This window comes from Ahaetulla prasina, chromosome 4, assembly GCF_028640845.1.
Source record: "Ahaetulla prasina isolate Xishuangbanna chromosome 4, ASM2864084v1, whole genome shotgun sequence".
NCBI classification, from domain to species: Eukaryota; Metazoa; Chordata; class Lepidosauria; order Squamata; family Colubridae; genus Ahaetulla; species Ahaetulla prasina.
The window spans coordinates 18,325,581-18,348,636 of record NC_080542.1 but is presented as its reverse complement, the minus strand read 5'-3'; the positions used below and the strand labels follow the sequence as shown (position 1 = coordinate 18,348,636).

General features: G+C 38.6%; 1 protein-coding gene across 1 annotated transcript; it reads right to left on the bottom strand.

Annotated features, from left to right (window-relative positions):
• Nucleotides 1-7,462: 7,462 nt before the first annotated feature.
• Nucleotides 7,463-22,554, bottom strand: LOC131198050 (vomeronasal type-2 receptor 26-like). Its single transcript, XM_058182561.1, has 8 exons — nt 22,408-22,554; nt 20,993-21,220; nt 20,484-20,610; nt 19,482-20,136; nt 11,874-12,165; nt 9,238-9,465; nt 8,729-8,855; nt 7,463-8,385 (listed from the first exon to the last, which is right to left on the bottom strand). Exons 1-8 carry the CDS (start codon nt 22,552-22,554, stop codon nt 7,463-7,465), a joined length of 2,727 nt encoding a protein of 908 aa, XP_058038544.1.
• Between the last annotated feature and the right edge of the window lie 502 nt (nt 22,555-23,056).

Below are 23,056 nucleotides of genomic sequence, written 5' to 3'. Positions count from 1 at the left end.
CATATAATACTATAATGAAGGGAACAATAGGACAGGAACAGTAGGCACTTTTGTGCTCTTATGCACGCCCCTTATAGCCCTCTTAGGAATGGGGTGAGGTCAATAGTAGACAGTTTTTGGTTGAAGATTTTGGGGTTTTGAGTAGAGACTATAGAGTCAGGTAGTGAGTTCCAAGCGTTAACAACTCTGTTACAAAAGTCATATTTTCTGCAATCAAGTTTGAAGCGGTTGACATTAAGTTTGAGTCTATTGTTTGCTCTTGTTTTGTTGTGATTGAAGCTGAAGTAGTCTTTTAAGGATATTACAATAGATGATTCTCTGTGTTAAACACAGATCATGTCGGAGTCGGCGGAGTTCTAAGTTTTCTAATTCCAGGATTTCAAGTCTGGTGGTATAAGGTATTTTTTTGTTTTCGGAGGAGCGAAGAACTCTTCTAGTAAAATATTTCTGGACGCGTTCGATAGTATTAATGTCAGAGATGTGATATGGGTTCCAGACGGTTGAGCTGTATTCAAGAATAGGTCTGGCAAATGTTTTGTATGCTCTGGTTAGTAGTATAGAGTTTTTGGAAAAGAAGCTACATAAAATTAGGTTTACAACTCTTAGAGCTTTTTTTGCTATGTAGTTGCAGTGGGCTTTGGCATTTAGGTCATTTGATATGAAAACTTCAAGGTCTTTGACAGGGAGGGGGTTGTCAATAAGGTAATGTCCAATAAGCTTGTACTTGATGTTAGGGTTCTTTTTACCAATAGGTAAGACTGAGCATTTGCTGGTTGATATTTGAAGTTGCCAAGTTTTAGACCAATCGGAAACAAAGTCAAGGTCATCTTGAAGGGTAGAAGTATTGTTAGTGGTATTGAATAGTTTGACGTCGTCAGCGAAGAGAACACAATAACTTGCGATAAGGTCACAGAGATCATTTATGTATAGTATGAAGAGCGTTGGTCCAAGAACACTATCTTGAGGAACGCCACTTTTGACAGGAACAGGATTTGATATAGCATTGCCAATTTTGACCACTTCTTGTCTGTTTGATAGGAAGGCATTTATCCAATTGTGAAGAGGTTCTGAAATGCCGTAGGATTTTAGTTTTAAGAGAAGTTTGTCATGTACTACTGAGTCAAAAGCTTTGCAGAAGTCTATGTAGATTGCATCTATTGCTTTTCCTTGATCAAGGTTGGTAGTCCGTATGTTTTTGCAGTGGAGAAGTTGTAAGTTACAAGACAATTTTTTTCTGAAACCAAATTGTTTATTAGAGAGTAGGTTATTAGTTTCAAGGTGGAGAGTAATGGATTGGTTTATGATAGATTCCATTACTCTGCATGAGACGCAACATAGAGAGATAGGTCTGTAATTTTCAACTAGGCTGGGATCTCCTTTTTTGAAGATAGGGATGACTGTGGCTAGAGACCAGAGTTTTGGAAGGGAACTAGTCGTGAAAGCTTTATTAAAGATTATGCTTAGGGGTTCTGCTATATTTATTGAAATTTTTTTTAAAGAAGTATGCACATAGCCCATCAGGACCAATTGATAATGATGATTTCAGGTTGCGAAGAGCTTTTTCAACATTATCTTCTGTGAAGTCTATAAAAGTTAAGTTGTTGTTATCATTTTTGGTACGATTGAGGGATGTTGGATATGAGCCATTGCTGTTTACAAAGACTGAGCCGAAGAATGTGTTAAAGAGGTTTGCTTTAACTGTTTCATCCGTACATTCTTTGCCGTTAGGTTCTTTTAGTGGTGGGATGGATCTTGTTTCTTTAAGTTTATTGTTCACAAATATATAGAAAGCACAATTGGAATTTGTGCGTAGGTCTTCTTCTTGCTTGGTGTGGTAAATGTTACATTCAGTTTTAATTTAGTTGCAATATTTCTGTAGCGGTTTTTGAATTTTGCTACATAGCCCTTTTTGTTTCTTCTCCAGAGGGATTTTTTTTGGATTGAAGCTTTTTTATTGATATGGGTAATTTGTTTCTTTTTTTGATTTTAGTGGTGATTTGTGGAACGTATAGTTTGATGATTTTATTGATTTCAAGTAGAAATACTTTATAGTGGTCTTCTGCAGTGATACAGGTTGAGAATAGATTTTGCCAGTCAAGAAATGAGAGATCATTGTTTATAAGGTCATAGTTAGCTTTTTTAAAATTGTAGTTTGGAGCTCTATTGTTATGATGATTTATGTGAGGGCGTATTTTTAGACAAAAGTCTATCATACAGTGGTCACTGTTGGAAAAGGGTTCTTATATTTGTAGTCCATAAATTGAGTTAGTGTTATTGCAAAAGATGAGGTCGAGGCAGTTTTTGAGTCCGGTATTGTTAGTTACTAGTTGCTCAAGACCTAGGTTTGTAACTGCGCTGTATAGTGTAGTATGGATTGGTTCAGTTGTACATTCATTTGTTATCCAGTTTATAGAAGGTAGATTTAGGTCTCCCAGAAATATGAGAGGATATGGGCAAGAGGTAGCCCATGTTAGTAATGAGGTTAACATATTTGCATAAGCGATGTCGTAATAGAATAGAATAGAATAGAATAGAATAGAATAGAATAGAATAGAATAGAATAGAATTTTTATTGGCCAAGTGTGATTGGACACACAAGGAATTTGTCTTGGTGCATATGCTCTCAGTGTACATAAAAGAAAAGATACGTTCATCAAGGTACAACATTTACAACACAATTGATGGTCAATATATCAATATAAATCATAAGGATTGCCAGCAACAAGTTATAGTCATACAGTCATAAATGGAAAGAGATTGGTGATGGGAACTATGAGAAGATTAATAGTAGTGCAGATTCAGTAAATAGTTTGACAGTGTTGATGGAATTATTTGTTTAGCAGAGTGATGGCCTTCGGGAAAAAACTGTTCTTGTGTCTAGTTGTTATGGTGTGCAGTGCTCTATAGTGTCGTTTTGAGGGTAGGAGTTGAAACAGTTTATGTTCAGGATGCGAGGGGTCTGTAAATATTTTCACGGCCCTCTTCTTGATTCGTGCAGTATACAGGTCCTCAATGGAAGGCAGGTTGGTAGCAATTATTTTTTCTGCAGTTCTAATTATCCTCTGAAGTCTGTGTTTTTCTTGTTGGGTTGCAGAATGGAACCAGACAGTTATAGAGGTGCAAATGACAGACTCAATAATTCCTCTGTAGAACTGAATCAGCAGCTCCTTGGGCAGTTTGAGCTTACTGAGTTGGTGCAGAAAGAACATTCTTTGCTGTCCTTTTTTAATGATGTTTTTGACGTTAGCTGTCCATTTTAGATCTTGCGATATGATAGAGCCTAGAAATTTGAAGGTTTCTACTGTTGATACTGTGTTGTCTAGTATTGTGAGAGGTGGAAGTATGAAAGGGTTTCTCCGAAAGTCTACCACCATTTCTACGGTTTTGAGTGTGTTCAGGTCCAGATTGTTTTGGTTGCACCATAAGGCTAGTCGTTCAACCTCTCGTCTATATGCGGATTCGTCATTGTCTTGAATGAGACCAATCACTGTTGTGTCATCTGCGACCTTCAGTAGCTTAACAGATGGATCATTGGAGATGCAGTCATTGGTATACAGAGAGAAGAGAAGTGAGGAGAGCACACAGCCCTGGGGGGCCCCTGTGCTAATTGTACTGTATTTGATGTGATCTTGCTTAGCTTCACCTGCTGCTTCCTGTTTGTTAGGAAGCTTGTGATCCACTTACAAGTCTGTTCCGGTACCTGTAGCTGGTTTAGCTTAGTTAGAAGAATGTCTGGAATGATGGTATTGAATGCTGAACTAAAGTCTACCAAAAGGACCCTTGCATAGGTCTTTGGAGACTCAAGATGCTGTAGGATGTAGTGCAGAGCCATATTAACAGCATCATCTGTTGATCTGTTTGCTCGGTATGCAAATTGCAAGGGGTCTAATCAGGGGCTCTGTAGCATAGTATGAATCTAAGTGTGGTGTTGGTGAATAGGTCACGTATAATAGTTTCAGGAAGAGAGAGTTTCTGTGCAACTTGAATATTTTTTAAGTTCAGTGATTTTTTGTCAAAGATAGCTACTCCACCACATCTGCGATGTTCATGATCTGATCGAAGGACTTGATATTCTTTGTTTGAAATAATGGAATCAGTGAAGGATGAGTTTAGCCATGTTTCACAAACAAATATGATATCAAATGTACCGTTGTTTAATAAGAAGATAAATTCAGGTAATTTGTTTATGATACTTCTTGCATTTATTAATTTACATTTGAGACCTGTAGTGTTTGTTGTAGAAGAGGTAAGGGGCGTGTATACCTAGTTTTGATTGGTAATTGATTGAGGGTTTTTTGTATCAGGTGGTAGAAGAAAGGTTGGTTGAGTAATGAGAAGTTGATCATTGGATGATTGAAGGTTTTGTATGGGTGATTGAAGGTTAGTAGGTTAATCAATGGGTGGATGGGTGTTTCGATTTATAGATGGATGGATGCCTTGTTTGATGGATGGTTGAATGTTTGATTAAAGTGTGGTTTAGGGTTTTGATTGAAGGATTTTGTTTTTATGCAGTCAGCACGGTAGTCAATGTAAAGGTTAGTTTCTCCATCTTCTTGCCGTCATTTGAGCTCTGAACAAAGTCCACAGGATCTAATACGTTGTAGGAATGATAAGTCTGGTCTAGCTCTAAGTTTGTTTTAGCTAAGGTTGTTTCTGGCAATTGTGTTTATAGTATAAATGAGATTTCTTTTGCTGGTTTCATTTTTGCATATGATTCTACAGAATTTAGAATTCTGCATATGATTCTACATATATGTACATAAAATATGTATATGTGTATATATATATATATATATATATATATATATATATATATATATATATATATATATATATATATATATATATATATTTATATATACATATAGGTCTTTGGTTGTTCGGGTTTTCTCCCGTGTAAAATTGGAAGTGTCTTGGCGACGTTTCGACGAAGTCTCATTCGTCATCTTCAGGCTTCAGCTTCGTGCTTCTGGGAGCAATGTGTGATCGCAGCTGTTTCTTCCTTTTAACTGCTAGTGGGGGTTTGAACTGATTGGGTGGGAGCTTGGCTGTGCTCTGATTGGATGGGGGTTTTTCTGTGCTCTGATTGGATGGGGGTGTGTCCTGTGTTGGTGGGGGCTTGGTTGTGCTCAGTCTAGTCTGTGCTGCAGGGGGATTTGAGCTGGTGAGCTGCATAGCTGTTGTTTGGCTTTGTGGTCGTGCTACATCTTCATAGTGGGTGTCAGTCTGCTGCATGAATGGATTGGAGGGGTTTGAAATGGCTAATGTTGCAGCTGCGGTCTGGCTTCTGGTCCTTGGTCGTGCTTCATGATCAGTGTGGGTTTGGGTCTGCTTTCTGGGTGGATGTGCGATGGTGACATCCTGTGTGGACCTTGTGAGTGTGGGTCTGGTGTCATTCCTCGTTTGGGACTCGTTTGTCAATAAGGGCGGGTTTCCAAATGGCTGGTAGGCGGGAGGTGTCATCTCGTTTGTTCATGCTGTGTGGGCGTTTTTCTATCTCAATGGCTTCTCTGATTATTCTGTTGTTAAAGTGTTCAGTTTTGGCGATAGTTCTGGTCTTTTTAAATTCAATATCATGTCCTGTGACTTTAAAATGTTGGACCAGGGAACCAACTTCTGGTACCTGTCTAGTTCGGGTTTTAGGTGTACCTGTCAACTGTTGGAATGACTTCAGCCAACTGTGTGCTCTCTTTTGTTTTGTTTCTCAGTAGCCATTCTTGGGGGAAGGGGATGGAGTCAGAAGGTCTTGGAATTATTATTATTATTATTATTATTATTATTATTATTATTATTATTATTATTATTATTATTATTATTCATTGAATTTTTATACCGCCCTTCTCCCGAAGGACTCAGGGCGGTGTACAGCTGGAGATAAAATACAAAATATGTACAATTAAAACAAATTAAAACATATCAAAATTACAAAAACGGCTAATAATTAAAATTAAATTTAAAATATTTAAGAATATTAATAAAACCCCAATTTAAAATCAAACTATTATGCCAGTCCCGCTTGAATAAATAAATATGTTTTTAGCTCACGATGGAAGGTCCGAAGATCAGGCACTTGATGTAGGCCAGGGGGGAGTTCATTCCAGAGCGTCGATGCTCCCACAGAGAAGGCCCTACCCCTGGGGGCCGCCAGCCAACACTGTTTGGCGGACGGCACCCTGAGGAGACCCTCTCTATGAGAGTGTACGGGTCGGTGGAAGGCATAGGGTAACAGCAGGCGGTCTCGTAAGTACCCGGGTCCTAAGCCATGGAGCGCTTTAAAGGTGGTAACCAAAATCTTGAAGCGCATGTGGTGCCTTAACCTGCTAGACAAAACATCAACAAGGCTCAGCCTGAGAACCAAAGTTATGGCAACAAACATCTACTGAAACAAGTGAGAAACCTGCCACTGGACCGATTGGCTAACATGACTGGGGACACCCTAACCATGACTGTACTTTCTTAGCAGAGGAGTCCCTTAACATTCCTTTCCTCCAAGAAGAAAGTAGAAAAGGATAGAAGAAGGGAGGGAAGGAAAAGAGAGGAGAAGGAGAAGAAGGATTGTTGTAAAACAAGAGAGATGAAATGGGAGAAAGGCAACCCTGAACATGTTCAAATTTATTAGGATGAAGAATGAATTAATATGAAAGTTAAAAGAGAATATATATGATTAACAATGGAAAAATTAGGATATGATGGCGGATGGTGATGTTGTTTATATAATAAGCATAGAATTATTAAGACAAGATAAAAAATGTAGGGAAAAAGAATATTTTGGCAGAAATTGTAACTATGTAAAATGTATTTGGATATGATAAGTTGTGTAAGATACGATATGGTCATAAAATATGTGGGTGTGTATGAAAGAAAAATCAATAAAACTTGACTCCAAAAACAACAACAACATTCCCTTCCTTCCTGCTCTGGTGGGTCAGGTAGATGTGCCTGAAGGAAGATGGTCCTTCAAATAACCTGGTCTCAAGCCATGAATGATTTGTATAACTTGAATGGCTATCTCCAGAAACAAGGAGAGCAGAGAAATAATGACATTTTGCTGCCATTACGATCCACAGTATAATCTCCTAAATGGGCTGTTGTCTTTATTCAATCAAAGTCATTTTTTGTCTTATTCCAATGGTACACCATTGTTGTTATAGGCTATCTTGAAAGCCGGCCTGAATTTCTTTGACCCTTTCTAAATTAAACAGAATCAGGATGGGGTTACTCTGAGTTTTTTTTCTCGCTTTCTACTTTCCCATGATGTCTGTTCCTTCATCAACGTTAACCTAACATTTCTTTACAATCAACAAAATTACGTTGGTAGAGATAGTTTGGAGAGACTGACCCTTGGTCAGTGTCACCCATTTAACAAGTCTAAATTCTATTGCAATTAAAAAATTGAAGAAGAGAGTTATTTCTAAATAAAATTCAGAAATTTTCATCCAAATCATAAAAATTTAGGTATCATTCATGCTGCCTGTGAAATCACACCCTTCTTTTTCCGAACTAATTGCTCTTTGGTATTCAGCTCTGGCCTCAGCATGATAATATAGCACTTGGGCAGGAAAATGCAACCTAATAAGCCACCACTTGAGGCCAAGATAGAGAAGACTTCCACAGCCACCATGGATTTCCCTTTGGTGCTCAAGTAGGTGGGCACAAAGGACACCCAAACGCTGCAGAAGACCAGCATGCTGAAGGTGATGAGCTTGGCTTCATTGAAAGTGTCGGGCAACTTCCGGGCAAAGAAGGCCACCGTGAAGCTGATGAGGGCCAGAAGCCACATGTAGCCCAGCACAACATAAAACATGATCTCTGAGCCTTCGTTGCACTGCACTAAGATCTCATCCACCTGGGAATGCATGTCCAACTCTGGGAAAGGAGGAGAAATGGTCAACCAGACAGCACAGATGCTTGTTTGAATAAGAGAGCAAAAAACAATGACTGAGACGGACAGCCTTTTCCCCACCCACAACCTCATGCAGTTCCCTGGCTTTGTGGCCATGAAGGCCAGAACCACAGTGATGGTTTTGGCTAAGACACAAGACACCGCAATGGAGAAGACAACTCCAAAAACTGCTTGTCGGAGCAGACATGTGACTGTCCCTGGACATCCAAGGAAGAGGAAGGAGCAAAGAAAACACAGCAGGAGCGAGACAAGCAGGGCGCAGGTGATATCCCAGTTGTTGGCTTTGACGATGGGAGTGTTCTGGTGGAAGATGAATGTCCCCATCACCACAACTGTGATGACAGCAAAAGAAACAGCAAAGCCAGTCAGGATTTCTCCCAGGATTTCTTTGTACGATAAATAGGTCATAATTTTGGGAATACATTGATGGTGTTTCTCATTTGGATATTGTTCTTCTGGACACCTCTCACATTGCTTGGAATCTAAAAACCATAAATAAAATTTCTAAAAATTCTACACATTGAATAGAATTAAGTTTTTAACAAGTATTCCTTCCTGAAGCTGTTTTTTGAGAGAATAAAGCTCTTTTAAAATTTTTGCTTTAAGAAAATATTTTTAAAGTTTATTTTTGTATTCAATAGACCACCTTGTTTCCTTAATAAGACATTATACAGTTAAATAAAGAAAAGTTTTTACTTAAAAAAAGAAGAGAACACGGCTAGTGAACGATCCCAATCAATGCTTTTCTTTAAAACTATATTCAAGAACCCAAACTTGGTTAGAGCATAATGTACTTTTAAAGAATTATACATATTTTTTTCTTACCAATCATGGTGGAAATGCTTCCCTCTAAACACTCAACACAGTCATAGCAGCAAACCTGTTTCCCCTCCTTAATCAATTTCCGGTACCCAGGATGGCAGCTCTCTACACAGGTGGAAGAAGGTGGTGTCTATTGGGAATGGCCAGAGTAAGGAATTAAAATGGATTATATTCTTTGAATCAATCATTCATCAGTCATTCTCTTTAAATAAATCCAACCCCCCCATCTTCTTGTAATTTCTAATAATGGAAAATTTGGAATTCCTAGGACTGATTGCTAGAATCAGTCAGAGGAGCAGTTAACATCTGAAAAATCTTTGAACTATTATTGAGAATTTGTGTACAAATCCCTTCATGATCTCTACAGAGTAGAAAAACTTGAGATGTTCTAAAGGAGGTCATAAACAATTAAGAAGCTATCAAATGACCTCGGAACCATTCTAAGACGACTGGTTTAAAATCCCCAAAATTGAGAAAATATCCGCAAGTTTTAGTTGGTTTGTTCCACTCGCCTGCTTAAATTTGGGATTCCATACAATGGGAGTTGTATTTATGGTGAGATCTTCCTTTTGAGAACTCTGAGATTCAATACCTCCAACTTGGACCTTCTGAAAGGATCGATTGGGGAAAGTAATCAAATTGATGATATCATATGCTGCTGCAACGTTTCCATTCTCATTGAACACTATTTCTTCCCCAGCACTATTGTTAAAATGGAGGTTTTTCAAAAATAAACGAAGCTAAAAGATAACAGAGAAGTGAGAAATTGCTGCCAATAGGAGGCAATAGATTATACAATCCATTTTGTTATTTACTAAATGGTGCTCAATTAAAATGAACAAACAGCCCAACCTATCAAAAACAGAACCATGAAAAACAAATCAGGAATACAACTTAAAATAGATAAGAAAATAGTAAGTCCACCCTAGATGAGTTCAAATCATCAGGACCAGATGGGTTACACCCGAAGGTTCTGAAAGAACTGGCAGACATGATCTCGGGACCAATGAACTATATCTTTCAAAAATCCTGGAGTAGTGAGGAACTACCAGAGGACTGGAAAGCAGCCGATGTAGTTCCTATCTTCAAAAAAGGGGAAAAACATAAATCCAGGAAACTTCAGACCTATCAGACTGACCTCAGCCTTCCCCTGGGAAGATTCTGGAAAAGATAATCAAGGAATGAATCTGTGAACACTCAGAGGCAAAAAAGTTGGTTTGTCAAAAAAAAAAAAACCATGCCAGAGAAACTTTACTGCAATCTTTGAAAAAGTGGCAAAATTGTGGGCCAGAAAAAGGAGAAAAAAGAAAAAAGAAAATAAAACATCAACTATATGGCACATCTTGCAAGTTAGATGAGGAGACCTGAACTTTTTGGTAGCCTCACATTGCAGTGAAGGACACACGTTTAATTTTGCAGCAACAGGAAGACACCTCGTAAACGTGACTCACATAATAACCCAAGGTTTGTATTTCAGTAGAGAGAAATTTCCTGAAGATGGTCTCCAGCATGAATCTGAAAGCTCAGATGAGTAAATCTCTGGTCCCATTGACTTACCCAAATCTGATCTCCCATCATTATCCTTGGACATGTATTTTTGCCTTCATTCGAAAAAGAATATGGTAGCACAGTGGTTAGAATGCAGTACTGCAGGCTACTTCTGCTGCCTGCCGGCTGCCTACATTTTGGCAGTTCAAATCTCACCAGGGTCAAGATTGACTCAGCCTTTGATCCTTCCGAGGTTGGTAAAATGAGGACCAAGATTGTTGGGGACAATGTGCTGACTCTGTAAACCTCTTAGAGAGGGCTGTAAAGCACTGAGAAGCGGTATATAGGTCTAAGTGTTATTGCTATACTTAGTGAATTTTGTAAAAACTGAAATAACTATATTATTATGGCTATGTTCCCATTGAAAGGCAACGTAACTCACCTGCCAAGGTTGGACTTTCAGCAAATTCCACTTCTCTCCGTTGCCTCTCGTCTTCTGCCTGGCTCTGGATGAATACATAGCATGGAGACCATGTGCTACAGCATAGACAGCATTGTAAATACTGTAGCTCTGGCCAGACATCTCCATTTCTAAGACAGTTCCAGGAAGACTCCTTAGATCTTCTCTCCCAGTGCAGCTTTCTTTGCCTGGTGCATAGATATAGTGTATTGGAAATGAACAGATAAATGCGGAACTCCAGAATCCAGGTAGCAAATACACTTTAGAGTGATATGGATTTAGCTTCTCGAGGAACTCTTGAAAGCCTGGTACCCTATTTGTGTGTAGAGCAAACGACAAGCTGCCATTGAAGGATAATGGGGTGAATTTCTGAGGTTCAAAGACAGAAGTGACATCCCAGAGAGCACTTATGACCCAAACCCTCTCTATTGGGAGCCTGTGACCAAGTTCATAGCATTCAAGAATTACTCGTAAGCCATCTATAGAGTGAATGTCCCCATAAACAAGTATTACATTGGTTTTACTATACCACAGGACACGTCCTATTTTACTTAGATTATTCTTTCGTAAGGTGCTGGGGTCATAATTTGCCAATCTTGGAATAAATTGAATTAAAGAAATGCAAATATCACTCTGGATAAATTTGGGTCTCAGAATTCTGAGAAATCTCTCTCCAGTGGTGTCTTCTGGAATGAGCAGGTCAATCCAATTCCATCCAAAATATTTCAGGAGCTGAATGATCCCAGCATATTGGAGGTTTTCATTTGAAGTCATCCAGTAGAAAGAAGGAAACTGCTGTTTATCACTCAATGCCTGGTCAAAAGTGCCATAACTGAGCTGCAGAGTGGGAATAAATAATGATCTGCTTTTAGACTAGGTACTGTTTTTGCAGACATGTCAAAAAGAAGAAAGGAAGCACTTTTCTAGATAAAAAGAATGATGGCTACATCATTTCTTACATACTAAATGTAATGTTTGTGCTTATTAAGAATTACTGCTTTTCCAATAGTAATTGATGCATTGTATTTCTCTGGCAAAATAAATAAATAAAAACTACCCAAAATGAGTTCCCCAATACTTTACTTGTTTTTGAAGGCTTCCCCCCATTTTTTGTTCTCAGATAGTTTAAAAAAAAACAAAAAAAAAAAAACTACAATCCTTTCCTTCTTCTTGTAACTTTAAGTGAGCCCAGATACCTACCTGTGGAATTTTGTAGGCATTTAAGATGTTGGCCATTTGGATGGTGTTCTGGGAAGGGAGATCACCAATGACAGCCATGACGTTTTGGTCCTTTCCCTTCCTGTAATTGAGTTGACAGCGGCCTTCCACAAAGAAGAGAGTCATAACACTCTCAGAGGCTTTCATTTCCTGAAAACCATTCTCATATATCTTGGAGACCAAGGTGATGTTGGGTAACAAGTTCTCATTTCTGTTGATCTCCTGCATTGCAAAACTGAAGGCTAGGACATGCTGGAAGTTTTTAGGCAATGACCTGCAAGAAGAATTTCATTTAGTTTTATAACCTTTGAATCAGATAATAATTGGATTTAGACAGACATAACATAACATAACATAACATAACATAACATAACATAACATAACATAACATAACATAACATAACATAACATAACATAACATAACATAACATAACATAACATAACATAACATAACATAACATCAGAGTTGGAAGGGACCTTGGAGGCCTTCTAGTCCAACCCCTGCCCAGGCAGGAAACCCTACACCATCTCAGTCAGATGGTTATCCAACATTTTCTTAAAAATTTCCAGTGTTGGAGCATTCACAACTTCTGAAGGCAAGTCGTTCCACTTATTAATTGTTCTAATTGTCAGGAAATTTCTCCTTAGTTCTAAGTTGCTTCTTTCTTTGACCAGTTTCCACCCGTTGCTTCTTGTTCTACCCTCAGGTGCTTTGGTGAACAGCCTGACTCCCTCTTCTTTGTGGCAGCCCCTAAGATATTGGAACACAGCTATCATGTCTCCCCATGTCCTTTTTTTTGTTAAACTAGACATACCCAGTTCCTGCAACCGTTCTTCATATGTTTTATCCTCCAGTCCCCTAATCATCTTTGTTGCTCTTCTCTGCACTCTTTCTCTGCACATCTTTTGTAATGTTTTTCTTCATGCCTAAAATGATGTATCTGTCTGCTTTAATGTGTACTAGAGAAATAAAGAAAGCACTCATGTTCTGAAGCATTTCTTTGAAAATGAATAAACAGAATGACAGAGTTGGAAGGGATCTTGGAGGTCTTCTAGTCCAACTGTTACTCAGTCTAACCTAACCTTAACCTTATACCATTTCAGACAAGTGGTAATCCAATCTCTTCTTAAAAATCTTCCAATATTGGAGCATTCAGAACTTCTGGAGGCAAGTCATTCCACTGATTTATTGTTCCAACTGGCAGGCATTTCTGCTTAGTTCTAAGTTGCTTCTCTCCTTAATTAGTTTTTATCCATTGCTTCATGTCTTGCCTTCAGGAGCTTTGCAGAATCAATTGCCTCCCACTTCTTTGTGACAATGCCTTAGATATTGAAAAACTGCTACCATGTCACCCCAGTCTTTCTTCTTCTTCTTCTTCTTCTTCTTCTTCTTCTTCTTCTTCTTCTTCTTCTTCTTCTTCTTCTTCTTCTTCTTCTTCTTCTTCTTCTTCTTCTTCTTCTTCTTCTTCTTCTTCTTCTTTTTTTTAATTAAACTAGATATTCCCAATTCCTGCAACTATTTTTCATATGAGCCTGCAGTCCCCTAATTATTGAGGAATATTATTGAGTCTGTCATTTGCACCTCTATAACTGTCTGGTTCAGTTCTGCAACCCAACAAGACAGACACAGACTTCAGAGGATAATTAGAATTGCAGAAAAAATAATTGCTACCAACCTGCCTTCCATTGAGGACCTGTATACTGAACAAATCAAGAAGAGGGACATGAAAATATTGACAGATCCCTCACATCCTGGACATAAACTGTTTCAACTCCTACCCTCAAAATCATGCTATAGAGCACTGCACAGCAGAACAACTAGACACAAGAACAGTTTTTTCCCAAACGCTATCACTCTGGTAAACAAATAATTCCCTCAACACTGTCAAACTATTTACTAAATCTGCACTATTAATCTTCTCATTGTTCCCATCACCCATCTCCTTCCACTTATGACTGTATGACTGTAACTTTGTTGCTGGTAATCCTTATGATTTATATTGATATTGATTGTTTCCTGATTGCTTATTTGTACCCTATGATTATCATTAAGTGTTGTATCATTAAGTGTTAAATTTGTACCCTATGACCATCACTGAGTGTTGTAAGTGTTGTACCTTGATGGTATCTTTTCTTTTATGTACACTGAGAGCATATACACCAAGACAAATTCCTTGCATGTCCAATCACACTTGGCCAATAAAAAAATCTATTCTATTCTAGTCTACCTTGGCTGCCGTTCTCTGCCCTCTTTCTAAAACTAAACAGAAGAAGCTTTAAAGAAAAAACTTTGATTCTTAAAATTCAGTAATTAAGATATTCCAGAAGTGAGGAAGGCATAGAATGAGGAGCTGAGGTGGAGTGTTTGAAACACATTTGAGTATCCTGTGAGCATTTGTGCATCACATTTTGAGAAATTTAAAACTGGGTTTTAACGCAATTAAAAGGATTCTTTCATATATGAAGGGCAGCAATGGAACTGGAAGACAGAAACTGATGGATTGTGCCAACTGTTAATGACAATCCAAGTACTGAAGATGTAAGATTTTATTATATTCATATTTTTAAATATATCTACATTTCTACTTACCCTGCAGTAAGCAAGGAGGCAAACAAGGAATAAATGATTGAATTCTAACAGCATCAATAAACAGCAGGAATAACGGAAATATTTATAGTTTTTATTTTTATTTTTATAGTTTTATTAAAATATTTTTGACTGGGTTTATTTTTCCTTTCGGATACAAAATGAAAATATAGAGGAACAATGTTATTAAAATTAAAGTTGTGAGTTTTTCTTATGAACAGATGAATTCTTATGTAAAACAGGCACATGGAAAACCATGTCTGCAAGGCAACATTCAACAGCTATATTCCAGCACCTGAAATATCATTAATCAAGACAGAAGTATAAATAAGAGTCATACTAAACCAGTTTTAATTCGCATCTAAATTGGAAAAAAATTATTCAGAATATCCTGAATACAATCATGTTAAAAAAAAACTTGAAAGGCATATCAGAGTTTCTTTCAAAGGAATACTTGCGTTCCTCTCAAAGATCCTGCTGGATGTTCCATAAAGTGGAGCAAAGACCATTCAGGATATAAAGTAGACACAAATTCTCCAATGACGATATCACTGGAAAGGGCAGGGAGATTAACCTGCAAATGTTGTTTGTTTCGACACATGGAGTTGAAGGTCTTGCTAAAAGAAGCTTGGAGAACAAAGAGAGAAAGTAAAAACCAATGGCAAAGTATGTCAGTCTCTTTGATTGCCAAAGCAATTTGGCTCCAATCACAGCAATGCAGCCACATCTTCATCCTCACAACACTTTGCTTGGAACAATGAAAGAACCTCTGTTGGCTTTAAGCATAACTAAACTTGTAGGTTACAATCATTATCATCTGAGTGATTCATAATGCCACCTATTGAGCCTCATGGAGTTGTTGTTAATTTCAAAGTATTAAGTCTCCCTAGGTTCTATGCCTCCCCCTAAAAAACAAGTTTAATTAATTAATTGAGATAATTACAAGGTAGATAAATCCCTTTCGCAAAGCTATTCAGCTCTTTTTCCAATTGAAGAAATTGTACAGTGTAAAACCATCTCTTGTCAGCACCTCATCAGGCAAGAAAGAAATGATCTTGAGATCTTGGAAACTCTGATTTGCATGCTGGTTAATAGAGGATTAGTAGTCCTCAACTCACAATCTCCTAATTCAGAGAAATACTTACCATCCCCCCACCCCAGGTTTGCTGAAACTGTCACATTGGAAAAAAAGAAAGTATGTAGGAGCAGAGGTGGGATTCAGTCGGTTTGGGCTGGTTCATGCGAACCGGTAGTGGCCACCTATGGGTGGGCCTTCCCCCGCCCACCTGCCCTGGTGCAATCCTGTCCTGTATCACTGTGTTTTTGACATTGCATGCATGTGCAGATAGCGCGCATGAGCAAATTGCCATGTTTTGTGATGCCACATGCATGCACAGATGGCGCGTACACACGCTCACATTTCCGATGCTGGCCAAACCAGTTGCAACAGTATGTGAAGCCCACCTCTGTGTAGGAGTATATTTATGGAGATGCTCAATCATCCATTTCATGGTTGTCCCAAAGGTGCTTTTGTTTCTCTCTTTTGTTTTTTTTTAAAAAGCATCTTGAGGTTTTTTGGGTTTTTTTAAAAAAAACATTTTAGTTTTCACCCAAGAAGCTTCTTGGATGGGAAGCAAAATGTTTTCAAAGAAAAAGAACAAGAAAATCCAATTGCCTTTTGTTAAAAGCACCTTTGGGTCTGTGTGAGTTTGTGTGAGTTTTCAAGAACAGTGTCCCTGTGGTCTCACTCTAGACATTCTTGAGCAATGAAGGGCAAGTTCTGTATCTCCAGGTCCATCTTATCATGGTTCAATGAATATAACCTGGCCACATATGTAACTTGAGTTCATTAGTGGAACTGTCTTAGATCATTGGTAGCATGTAAGAGGGATGCGGTGGCTCAGTGGATAAGATGCTGAGCTTGTTGATCAAAAGGCCGGCAATTCAGTAGTTCGAATCCTTAGTGCTGCCATGTAATGGGTGAGCTCCTGTTACTTGTCCCAGCTTCTGCCAACCTAGCAGTTCAGACTGAGCTAGATTTTAATTTATGGGTTTTAAATTGGGTTTTACTGTTTTACTGTTTTACTGTTTTACTGTTTTACTGTTACATTTTTAATTATTAGGCTTTAGAATAAGTTTTTTAAATTGTTTTTAGACTGTATTTATTTGTTTTTAAATGCCTGTAAACCGCCCTGAGTCCTTTGGGAGATAGGGCGGTATATAAATATGAATAATAAATAAATAAATAAATAAATAAAAGCATATAAAATCGTGAGTAAAAATATAGGGACCACCTTTGGTGGGAAGATAACAGTGTTCAGTGCTCCTTTGGCATTTAGTCATGCCGGCCACATCTTCGGACAGCACTGGCTCCTTGGCTTTGAAACGGAGATGAGCACTGCCCCCTAGAGTTGGGAACGACTAGCACATATGTGTGGGGGGAACCTTTACCTTTACCTTTATGCAGTGGTGGGATTCAAGTAATTTAACAACCTAACTCTGCCCTAACGATTTCTTCCAACCACCAGTTTGCCAGACAGCTCAAAAAGCTAACAACCGGTTCTCCCAAAGTGGTGCAAACCGGCTGAATCCCACCACTGCCTTTATGTATATATTTCATCAGGATTTCCTCTGTCTTTAAGGTACCTTGAAAGAATCTTATTTGTATGTTTTATTCATAAAGTACCAGAATCATAGAAATAAAAGAAAATGACAGAATAACAGAGTTGGAAGAGACCTTAGAGATCTAATTGGTCTAGCAAATGTTTTATATGCTCTGATTAGTAGTGTAGTGTTTCTGGAGAAGAAGCTACGCAAGATTAGGTTTACAACTAAGGGACAACTAAGGGACCTGAACAAAGTTTACAAATAAGGGACCTGAACAAAGGACTCCTGGCCACAGTTATCAATTGATCATCAAATAGCAGCTATGGTCTAGGACAGGGCTGGGTTGCTACTGGTTCGGCTGCAGAGTTGCCATGTGCCTGCAAAGCAAACGCATGCACCCACACACTCCCAATAGTGAACTGGTAGTGCTGGGATTTGAATCCCACTACTGGTCTAGGAGGATCTCAAAGTGCAGCTTCTCAGTCTCATGTAATCTGATACTGTTCCTCCTCATCGAGTTCTGAATGGACCTTGAGTCAGGACCTTGAAATCATCTGGATAGTTATGCTTGCATTATTTATGTACATTTTTATGGCTGCCCACTCAATCTCAGTAACTCTGGGTAACTTAAAAAATAAAAAAACCCAATATCTAAACAATAAAAGCAATAGACTTCACCATCCTGGTGATTATAATCAATCAGATAAACCACTTGATATGCCCCATCTCACTCTGGGTTCTCCATGCCCATTGGCAAACCAGGTCCTCAGGGCCTTGTAAAAGAATGTCAATATGGGGAACAATTTATTCTTTGTGAGGATCATATTCCAAAGAGAGGGAGCCACCATAGAGAAGGGCCTTCTTCTGAGTCCCACCAGATGTACCTGTCAACTGTCAGAATGACTTTGGTCAACTGTGCGCTCTCTTTTATTTTGTTTCTCAGTTGCCATTCTTGGGGGAAGGGGATGGAGTCAGAAGGTCTTGGAATGTGGTGCCTTAACCTGCTAGACAAAGCATCAACAAGGCTCAACCTGAGAACCAAAGTTATGGCAACAAACTTCTACTAAAACAAATGAGAAAGCTGCCTAACACCCTAACCATGACTGTACTTTCTTAGCAGAGGAGTCCCTTAACATTCCTTTCCTCCAAGAAGAAAGTAGAAAAGGATAGAAGAAGGGAGGGAAGGAAAAGAGAGGAGAAGGAGAGAAGGATTGTTGTAAAACAAGAGAGATGAAATGGGAGAAAGGCAACTCTGAACATGTTCAAATTTATTAGGATGAAGAATGAATTAATATGAAAGTTAAAAGAGAATATATATGATTAACAATGGAAAAATTAGGATATGATGGCGGATGGTGATGTTGTTTATATAATAAGCATAGAATTATTAAGACAAGATAAAAAATGTAGGGAAAAAGAATATTTTGGCAGAAATTGTAACTATGTAAAATGTATTTGGATATGATAAGTTGTGTAAGATACGATATGGTCATAAAATATGTGGGTGTGCATGAAAGAAAAATCAATAAAACTTGACTCCAAAAACAACAACATTCCCTTCCTTCCTGCTCTGGTGGGTCAGGTAGACGTGCCTGAAGGAAGATGGTCCTTCAAATAACCTGGTCTCAAGCCATGAATGATTTGTATTACCTGAATGGCTATCTCCAGAAACAAGGAGAGCAGAGAAATAATGACATTTTGCTGCCATTATGATCCACAGTATAATCCCCTAAATGGGCTCTTGTCTTTATTCAATCAAAGTCATTTTTTGTCTTATTCCAATGGTGCACCATTGTTGTTATAGGCTATCTTGAAAGCCAGCCTGAATTTCTTTGATCTTTTCTAAATTAAACAGAATCAAAATGGGGGTACTCTGAGTTTTTTTCCTCGCTTTCTACTTTCCCATGATGTCTGTTCCTTCATCAATGTTAACCTAACATTTCTTTACAATCAAGAAAATTACGTTGGTAGAGAGAGTTTGGAGAGACTGAACCTTGGTCAGTGTCACCCATTTAACAAGTCTATATACAAGTCTATAATTCTATTGCAATTAAAAAATTGAAGAAAAGAGTTATTTCTAAATAAAATTCAGAAATTTTCATCCAAATAATAAAAATTTAGGTTTCATTCATGCTGCCTGTGAAATCACACCAGTCTTTTTCCTAACTAGCTGCTCTCTGGTATTCAGCTCTGGTCTCAGCATGATAATGTAGCACTTGGGCAGGAAAATGCAACCTAATAAGCCACCACTTGAGGCCAAGATAGAGAAGACTTCCACAGCCACCATGGATTTCCCTTTGGTGCTCAAGTAGGTGGGCACAAAGGACACCCAAACGCTGCAGAAGACCAGCATGCTGAAGGTGATGAGCTTGGCTTCATTGAAAGTGTCGGGCAACTTCCGGGCAAAGAAGGCCACCGTGAAGCTGATGAGGGCCAGAAGCCACATGTAGCCCAGCACAACATAAAACATGATCTCTGAGCCTTCATTGCACTGCACTAAGATCTCATCCACCTGGGAATGCATGTCCAACTCTGGGAAAGGAGGAGAAATGGTCAACCAGACAGCACAGATGCTTGTTTGAATAAGGGAGCAAAAAACAATGACTGAGACGGACAGCCTTTTCCCCACCCACAACCTCATGCGGTTCCCTGGCCTTGTGGCCATGAAGGCCAGAACCACAGTGATGGTTTTGGCTAAGACACAAGACACCGCAATGGAGAAGACAACTCCAAAAACTGCTTGTCGGAGCAGACATGTGACTGTCCCTGGACATCCGAGGAAGAGGAAGGAGCAAACAAAACACAGCAGGAGCGAGACAAGCAGGGCGCAGGTGATATCCCAGTTGTTGGCTTTGACGATGGGAGTGTTCTGGTGGAAGATGAATGTCCCCATCACCACAACTGTGATGACAGCAAAAGAAACAGCAAAGCCAGTCAGGATTTCTCCCAGGATTTCTTTGTACGATAAATAGGTCATAATTTTGGGAATACATTGATGGTGTTTCTCATTTGGATATTGTTCTTCTGGACACCTCTCACATTGCTTGGAATCTAAAAACCATAAATACAATTTCTAAAAATTCTACACATTGAATAAAATTAAGTTTTTAACAACTATTCCTTCCTGAAGCTGTTTTTTGAGAGAATAAAGCTCTTTAAAAAATTTTGCTTTAAGAAAATATTTTTAAAGTTTATTTTTGTATTCAATAGACCACCTTGTTTCCTGAACAAGAGATTACACAGTTAAATAAAGAAAAGTTTTTACTTAATAAAAGAAGAGAACAAGGCTAGTGAACAATCCCAATCAATCTATGCTTTTCTTTAAAACTATATTCAAGAATCCAAACTTGGTTAGAGCATAATGTACTTTTAAAGAATTATACATATTTTTTTCTTACCAATCATGGTGGAAATGCTTCCCTCTAAACACTCACCACAGTCATAGCAGCAAACCTGTTTCCCCTCCTTAATCAATTTCCGGTACCCAGGATGGCAACTTTCTACACAGGTAGAAGAAGGTGGTGTCTATTGGGAATGGCCAGAATAAGAAATTAAAATGGATTATAATCTTTGAATCAATCATTCATCAGTCATTCTCTTTAAATAAATCCAACCCCCCCATCTTCTTGTAATTTCTAATAATGGAAAATTTGGAATTCCTAGGACTGATTGCTAGAATCAGTCAGAGGAGCAATTAACATCTGAAAAATCTTTGAACTATTATTGAGAATTTGAGTATAAATCGCTTCATGATCTCTACAGAGTAGAGGAACTTGAGATGTTCTAAAGGGGATCATAAACAATTAAGAAGTTATCAAACGACCTCGGAACCATTCTAAGACAACTGGTTTAAAATCCCCAAAATTGAGAAAATATCCCCAAATTTTAGTTGGTTTGTTCCACTCGCCTGCTTAAATTTGGGATTCCATACAATGGGAGTTATATTTATGGTGAGATCTTCCTTTTGAGAACGCTGAGGTTCAATACCTCCAACTTGGACCTTCTGAAAGGATCGATTGGGGAAAGTAATCAAGTTGATGATATCGTATGCTGCTGCAACGTTTCCATTCTCATTGAACACTATTTCTTCCCCAGCACTATTGTTGAAATGGAGGTTTTTCAGAAATAAACGAAGCTAAAAGATAACAGAGAAGTGAGAAATTGCTGCCAATAGGAGGCAATAGATTATACAATCCATTTTTTTATTTACTAAATGGTGTTCAATTAAAACGAACAGCCCAACCTATCAAAAACAGAACCATGAGAAACAAATCAGGAATACAACTTAAAATAGATAAGAAAATAGTAAGTCCACCCTAGATGAGTTCAAATCATCAGGACCAGATGGGTTACACCCAAAGGTTCTGAAAGAACTGGCAGACATGATCTCGGGACCAATGAACTATATCTTTCAAAAATCCTGGAGTAGCGAGGAACTACCAGAGGACTGGAAAGCAGCTGATGTAGTTCCTATCTTCAAAAAAGGGGAAAAACATAAATCTAGGAAACTTCAAACCTTTTAGCCTGACCTCATCCTTCCCCTGGGAAGATTCTGGAATGAATCTGTGAACACTCAGAGGCAAAAAAGTCATAACCAGAAGCCAACATGGGTTTGTCAAAAAAAAAATCATGCCAGAGAAACCTTACTGCAATCTTTGACAAAGTGACAAAATTGTGGGCCAGAAAAAGGAGAAAAAAGAAAAAAGAAGGTAAAACACCAACTATATGGCACATCTTACAAGTTAGATGAGGAGACCTGAACTTTTTGGTAGCCTCACATTGCAGTGAAGGACACACATTTAATTTTGCAGCAACAGGAAGACACCTCATAAACATGACTCACATAATAACCCAAGGTTTGTATTTCAGTAGAGAGAAATTTCCTGAAGATGGTCTCCAGCATGAATCTGAAAGCTCAGATGAGTAAATCTCTGGTCCCATTGACTTACCCAAATCTGATCTCCCATCATTATCCTTGGACATGTATTTTTGCCTTCATTCGAAAAAGAATATGGTAGCACAGTGGTTAGAATGTAGTACTGCAGGCTACTTCTGCTGCCTGCCGGCTGCCTGCAATTTGGCAGTTCAAATCTCACCTGGGTCAAGATTGATTCAGCCTTTGATCCTTCTGAGGTTGGTAAAATGAGGACCAAGACTGTTGGGGACAATGTGCTGACTCTGTAAACCTCTTAGAGAGGGCTGTAAAGCACTGTGAAGCGGTATATAGGTCTAAGTGTTATTGCTATACTTAGTGAATTTTGTAAAAACTGAAATAACTATATTATTATGGCTATGTTCCCATTGAAAGGCAACGTAACTCACCTGCCAAGGTTGGACTTTCAGCAAATTCCACTTCTCTCCGTTGCCTCTCGTCTTCCGCCTGGCTCTGGATGAATACATAGCATGGAGACCATGTGCTACAGCATAGACAGCATTGTAAATACTGTAGCTCTGGCCAGACATCTCCATTTCAAAGACAGTTCCAGGAAGACTCCTTAGATCCTCTCTCCCAGTGCAGCTTTCTTTGCCTGGTGCATAGATATAATGTATTGGAAATGAATAGATAAATGTGGCACTCCAGAATCCAGGTAGGAAATTCACTTTAGAGTGATATGGATTTATGGATATGGAAAGTGACTCATATTTATGATGGTTGCAGAGTCTGGGGTCATGGGATCCCTTTTGCAAACTTCTGACAAGTAAAGTCAATGGGGAAGCCAGAATCCCTTAACAATCAGGTCACTAACTTAACAACTGTAGTGATTCACTTAACAACTGATTTTCTTCTCCAATGGACCACATTTTGTCATAAATTCTCCACTATGACCTCTTCATCTTGGGTGGCCCTGTACCCTATGTATCTCATAGCTTCACTGAGCTGCACAAGACCCTGTACCATGATGAGCCAGTGATTCATGAAGACCAGAATCAGAATGGTTTCCATGTGTTAACTGAAGGACCATAAACAGCT